This window comes from Eptatretus burgeri, chromosome 10 (assembly GCF_056783735.1).
Source record: "Eptatretus burgeri isolate ZD-2024b chromosome 10, Ebu_testis_v1, whole genome shotgun sequence".
Taxonomy (NCBI): Eukaryota; Metazoa; Chordata; class Myxini; order Myxiniformes; family Myxinidae; genus Eptatretus; species Eptatretus burgeri.
Genome location: NC_140970.1, coordinates 89,163,649 through 89,170,112, shown reverse-complemented (window position 1 = coordinate 89,170,112; position 6,464 = coordinate 89,163,649). Strand labels below are relative to the sequence as shown.

Genomic DNA, 6,464 nt, shown 5'->3' with positions numbered 1-6,464 from the left:
TACATATCAAACACGTAAGTATTCCAGATTATTTACATTCTGCTCATCAGTCAGCTGACAGAAGCTTTGGAAACTTTTTATTGGTAAATCACCAGCCCACCACTTGGGCAAAATAATCAATCCACCGATGCGTTTCTGGCTCCAGTGCCATCATCAGTGTGGAACAGATTGTGTTGGGTAGTCGATCTCGTCTACCCTTATCAGTATTTCCGTCGATATGTTTGTCTGTCTGTATGTTGGGTTGTCGATCTTGTCGAAAAAAAAAATAATTCAATAATTTTTTTTTTTTGAGGTTTGTTCTACCCTTATCAGTATTTAAAATGGCGATTTCGATGAAACTTGGTTGCTAGGTTCATTCCATGACCTAGTTGTGTGCAAATGAGAACCGTTGCTATGGACACCACCGTTGCCTAGCAACGGACCATTGAAATTTTCAAAAAAATCTCAAAAATGAATTTTTTCGAAAATCAAAAATCGGGCCACGAGCGACTGTGGGCATTACATTCAGCCATAGTGTTAAAAATTTCCAGCCAGATCCTATGAAAACTTTCGGAGATGATAGACTTTGAATGAACCCTGGTCGAAAACAATAAAAAAACGAAGTTCGTTATATCTCAGAGACTATGAGTCAGATATACATGAAACTGATATGGTAGGTTCATGGTATGTCCTAGTTATGTGTGAGAGAACCGTTGCTATGGATGCTTTTATTGGCTTGTAACGGCTGAAAAACGACGAATTTCGACTTGTTCGACTACCCATGTCCGCCTACCGGCTTGTTTACTTGTGTGTTTGGATAATTATATGCACTCCTGAACTGCTGGACAGGATGATTTGAGAACTGGTGGTTATACTCAGTGGAGTCGAGAAGGTTTTTGGTGGTTTAAAAAGAAGAAAAAAAAACAACCTGGGTTTCAGTGTGGATGGGTGGAGGACCCAAATTATGTCGATGTAAATGTGTATTGTATAGTGCCACCTGGTGGGTGCTGGTATTACACGTCATCCTGTCTGTAATTCTTGGGGAATTAACCCGTTTGGCGTAAGGACGAGTTTTTTGCTGGCACCATTTTAAAATGTTCATATGTTTGACAGCGTACAGAGAGAGCTGGCTGGGTGCACCGAGGCATTCGCAGCCCAGAGAGTGTGTCTGACCACATGTACCGTATGGCAATCATGGCATTTTTACCCCAAGATCCTGTACTCTGCAAGGAAAGGTAACTTCAAATCACACTTCAAAAAAATTATGTATTTCTAAATTCTTTGTCGACTAAAATAAACTTTTCACCTCTATCAGTACCTTAGCTATATCTCATTAGCTAATCTGATGAGGTAGAGGATGATGGTGTTTACCAAATAAATGAAGTTTGCATTACAATGCAGCTCAAGTGTTCTCAAGATGGATACGGTGCTGAATGTTTGTTTATAAAATGATCGTTTTCTAAGCCTCATTGATGTCATGCCTGGTGTTGGCTTAATGGTTAGGGTGGTGGGCTTGGGATACTAGGATCCTGAGTTCAAATCCCACTCGGTTGTTGAATTAATACCAGGTGCGGTTGACTCTGCCTGTCATCCTTCCGAATTTGGCAAAATGAGTGGCAGCATGCTGGATTGCTGGTATCCTGTGTCGGAGTGGCAACCTGTCCAGGATTGTGCCCACTACCCAAGGAGATTGCTAAGGCAGCACCAACACTCTGCACAGAGAATGGTCCCAATGGATGCATGGATTAATGTCAGTACAAGTCTGTTTTACCGAATGGAAGTTTGTGCTTCCATCAATACAAAATCATTAAATGCATTTCAAATGTGAAATTGGAAGAGCAGCAGAACAGAGCTGATTATGTTTGAAATAGCATCCTCTTTTGCACACCTACACATTTCATCGAGTTGACATGCAAAATGGAAGCAACTGCTAGACGGCGATTTATAGGGATGCTAGCCTGTAGACATATTTATACAAAATTTATTTAGTTTTTGACCCCCAAATGTCCTTTTCCTTTCCTTTCTCTTAACCTTCCCTGCCTTTTCTATTTCCCTCTCCTCTCTGTACCTTGTTCCCCACCTCCCAATGTCCTTCCCTCCCTTTTCCCCTGAATTTAAATACTTATTTGTCTTCTTTTTTTTAAGTCACGCTTTTATATCCATTCAGGTGCATGAAGATGGCGCTGGTTCATGACATGGCAGAGGCATTAGTGGGTGACATTACCCCTGCGGACAACATTCCTGCCCATGAGAAGCATAGGCGAGAAGAGGTATTACAGTGAAACGAAACGGGATGGGATCCTTGCTGTAGAACACCGAGGGGGGGGGGGGGTTGCGGGGTGGTGTACGACAGGCAAGACTGGTTGTTTTTTTGCAATCCATGGTTCTTTGTTTAACCTTCTTGCTCTTCAAATTTTGACCAGAAGCAGAGTAAAGAAATCCAGATAAGTAGTGGAAGGGTGATGTAATGACTCAGTGGTGTAATGGTTCGAGCTTCCGCTCAGAGTCTGGGAGGTCAGCAGTTCAAACCCGGCTGAGTCATAACGAAGACTTAAAAAATGGTATGTACTGCTTCCTTGCCTGACACTCAACATTCAAAAAGGATAAGGGCATGGACAATCCCCATCGGTTGGCATCCATGGGGCAGAGAAAATTCCTCCTTGGGAGATGTCCCACTGAGTGTGGCGAGAAAAGCGGCGCCATTGTCGTGACGTCATGAGTACCCAGAGTGCCCTGGGAAGTGACATCACTTCCCTCAAGCCCAGTAGCTGTTTGTCTCGTCTCACAGGTGTGTGTGTGTGTGTGTCAGCCAGCTCCATTATGAGCCTAAGATTATGTAAAATTACAAAAAAAAAAAAAACAATGAGGGAAATTTTGGCGACTTCATTTGTTCTCTGCTTTGGGTGTTGAATTTGTCATGTTCAGCGATGTTGCTATACCAATAGGCTATGGATAATTGGCGACAGGGCCTTTTTCTCTGTGCCTGTTTTGCCTTTTATGTATATTTTTCTTTTAACAAGAGAAAAGAATGGGGGGGAGTTGTTCTAGTGTCACTGGAGTTAACACTCCACAAGATGGCCTGCACAGGGAGGCTTTAATTTATTCTCTAGTGCACCAAATGGTGGCTTCGGGGGTTATAATTATTTCTTTGTTTGTACACGTCGAACGCAACAAGCACATGCCCGCTGGTAATTTACTCGTGCACGGATAAGCAACCAATCCCAGAAACCACAAGAAAAATGAAGTTTAATGAAACATGTAGAAGAAAACAGATGATTTCAGACCTGTCGTGCTCACACCCATCATTATGAAATCTTTAGAACGTCTCGTTCTACACTACATGAAATCTGCTCTTCCTGCTTCCCTTGACCCTTATCAGTTTGCTTATCGCTGTGATCGATCAGTTGATGATGCTGTTTCACACTCTCCATCACGTGTTAAACCATCAAAATAAACGAATGCCTATCTTTCCCAAGTTACTTTTCTTAGATTTTAATTTTGCTTTTAATATCATTTCACCTCACAAACTTCATTTTAAACTCGATGCACTTGGTCTGGATGGTTTGATTGGTAACTGGATTTTGGATTTTCATTTAGAATTTCGATAGACCACAGGTGGTCAAAATTGGTTAGAAAATTTCTCAGACGAACACCTTGAACAATGCTACCTCAGGGCTGTGTTTTATCCCTGATGTTAGTTAGATTCATTGTTCGCTCATGATTGTGTTGCATCATCTGATAGCTTGCTGCTGGTGAAATTTGCAGGCGACACGACCGTTGCTGGCCTGATTCTCAACATTGATTAAAGTGATTACTGTAATCAAGTCAAAAAACTTGTGGAATGGTGTTCTCTAAACAATCTCAAACTCAACATCGTGAAGACGAAGGAAATTATTGTTGACTTCCGGAAAAACAAAACTCCCATTCTACCCTTGGTTACTTACGATGCTGAAGTTGAGATTGTCACTTCTTTTTAAGTTTTAGGCATACATACTGTATTTCCAATGATCTTAAGTGGGAAATAAACACCAATCACTGTGTGAAAAAGGCTCAGCAATGATTGTTCTTTCTTAGAAGGTTGAAAAGTTTTGGTGTTGGCCGTCCTGTGTTGATCGAGCAGTGATAGAGTGTATCCTGACACTGTCTGGTATGGCAATAAAGACTGCTTGTAAAATTATTGGGTGCGATCTGCCTTTCATCGAGAGCCTGTACTGCAGTCCAGTAGCAAAAAAAGTGAAAGCCATCATATGAGATGAGATCCATCCGCACACGCCATTTTTGAACTTCTCTGCTCAGGTTAACATTGTTATTCCATCAAGACCAACTGTAATCGCTTGCACGACAGCTTTTACCCAACTGCCATCCACACCCTCGATGAATGTACAGGGTACGTCTCAGGTTTTTGTGAGCATCTTAAGAATGTATATGGATATTTTAAATCATGCCACTCATTTCATCACCAAAATGTTGTTTTAGGGCTCTCTTCGCTCATCACAATGAATCCTCACAATGAATTTATTTCTTATTCAATGTAATGTTTTTAAGCACACACTATCAAAGTACTTCTCATTGTATGCGCATCGCATATATATGACAAGAAACGAATTGTCATTATCAGGGCAGGAAGCACACAAAACAACAGTTTGCAGAAATAAACTACAAGGGGACTTGGTCGAGCGCATACCTCCGCCAGGCTGAACAGTTTACATTTTGTATCCCACTGATAAGCCAGATCTGGATCTTGACCTGAACCAAAATCTCATCGGCTTGTTCTTGTCACCTTCCCAACTCATCCACCAAGTTTTGTCATTATCCGTCCACAACATTTTGCAATATCATGATATTATATTGGTTTTGACCCCATCTCTCAGTGGTGAAGAATCAGTTAAAAATAAAAATACTCGTATCTACATCCGGATCTTCACCAGAATCGAATCAATTTGTCCTTGTTACACACCCGACCTGTCCACCAAATTTCGTCAGAATCCATCCATAACTTTTTGAGAAATCCTGCTCACAGACAGACAAACAAGAAAAAGACGTCGTGCAGAGCACGTTACTTGCAAAATCCATAAAAAAATTTGACCTCAACAATAAGTGGTTCAATTCAATGATCAAATGTGCAACTCGGGCCTCTTCAAATTTCAAGTCAATGGGATGAAAATTGAGGATTTTATAAAATACCACCTTAGTTGTTGACCTTTTGGTCCATGTTGACCTCAAAATAATTGGCTGGTTGAATTTATTGACCGGAAATATAAATCCTCTTCAAATTTCAAGTCAATTGGATGAAAGTTAAGGATTTTAGAAATTGGACAAATTTGTTGACCTTTGGCCTCTATTGACCTTTGGCCTATGTTGATCTCGAACAATAGGCTTCTTGCTGATGACAAACTCTCCCATGTCATGATGTTTCATGAAGATCGGTTTTAAATTGTGACCTGCAGGTGATTGACAGACAGACAGCATAACAAAATCGACTGACCAATATACTTGAAAAATCTCGAGACATTGAAAAATCTTCGATTTTTCAAGTAATAGTCAGAGAGGGGTGAAAACATAACCTCCTTCACCTTAGGTGGCAGAGGTAACGAGAAAGCATCCCAAAATACATACAAACCCCATCCGCCTCCACTTTGTAATCAAACTAAACTTGACAAAAACAACTGATATATATTGTTGCGGTCCAGGGTACCGAGACACCAGCTTGTCACTCGGGGGGATTAATCCCGGTTGTCCTCGGTAGAGCCGGACCTGGCGCCACCGCTCACAATTAAAGTTATGGGATGGTGCGTTGTTTTAAAACCACGAACGCCACCCAGTCAACCACGAGTTCCAGTGTCCGCCGTCTAATTATTCCGTTTGACTAGAGGTCACGTGGTTACCTGAGCAGGGAGCTCGCCCTCGGCAAAGCACCAATATTATCTGATTAGATTTTAGTTAGGGCGGCCGAGCGTTTTAACCGCTGGTGCGTACCGACAATTTTTTGGTCAAATCCATGGTAATTACCTCCCAGTGTATCTCGGTTCAGACAATGCTAGACCAATGAGAGGGAAAGAACAAACACGGACAGGTTGGAAATCGACAAATAATTTATTAATAATAAAATAAATAAATAAAAAGAACTTTTTATTTGCTGAGGTAAATGAAGAATTTCAAAGCAAAATCAATCAAAATGCTAGGAAAGAGACAAAGAGCAGATGCTTATCGGAGGTTGACTTACTTAGAGCTAAACGCAGACAAGGGTACCCAGCAGATCCTTCAGGGGGAGGGGAGGGGGAGAATCGTCTCGCTCACCAGAAAGTCGTCCATGAAGCGAAAACGTCCTGAAAATGCGTGCGTGCGTGTCACGTCCATCGCCAGCACCCAGCTTTGCTGTGCACCCTCTCGCGGAGTAGCCTTGAACGCCAGTCGACGTCTGGAGGGCACCGAAATCGTCCGTCGCGGGTTTAGACCCTGGTGTTGTTGGTGATCGACCCGAGCCT

At 41.9% G+C, this 6,464-nt stretch overlaps 1 protein-coding gene across 1 annotated transcript in view; it reads left to right on the top strand.

The window, feature by feature from the left end:
• Positions 1–247: 247 nt before the first annotated feature.
• Positions 248–6,464, top strand: part of HDDC2 (HD domain containing 2) — a 28,105-nt gene continuing 21,888 nt past the window's right edge. The window contains exons 1-2 of the mRNA XM_085899279.1: positions 248–1,214; positions 2,147–2,249. Of these exons, the coding sequence (XP_085755405.1) occupies positions 1,156–1,214; positions 2,147–2,249 (162 nt within the window). The 5' untranslated portion in view covers positions 248–1,155. The remainder of the gene's footprint in view (positions 1,215–2,146; positions 2,250–6,464) is intronic.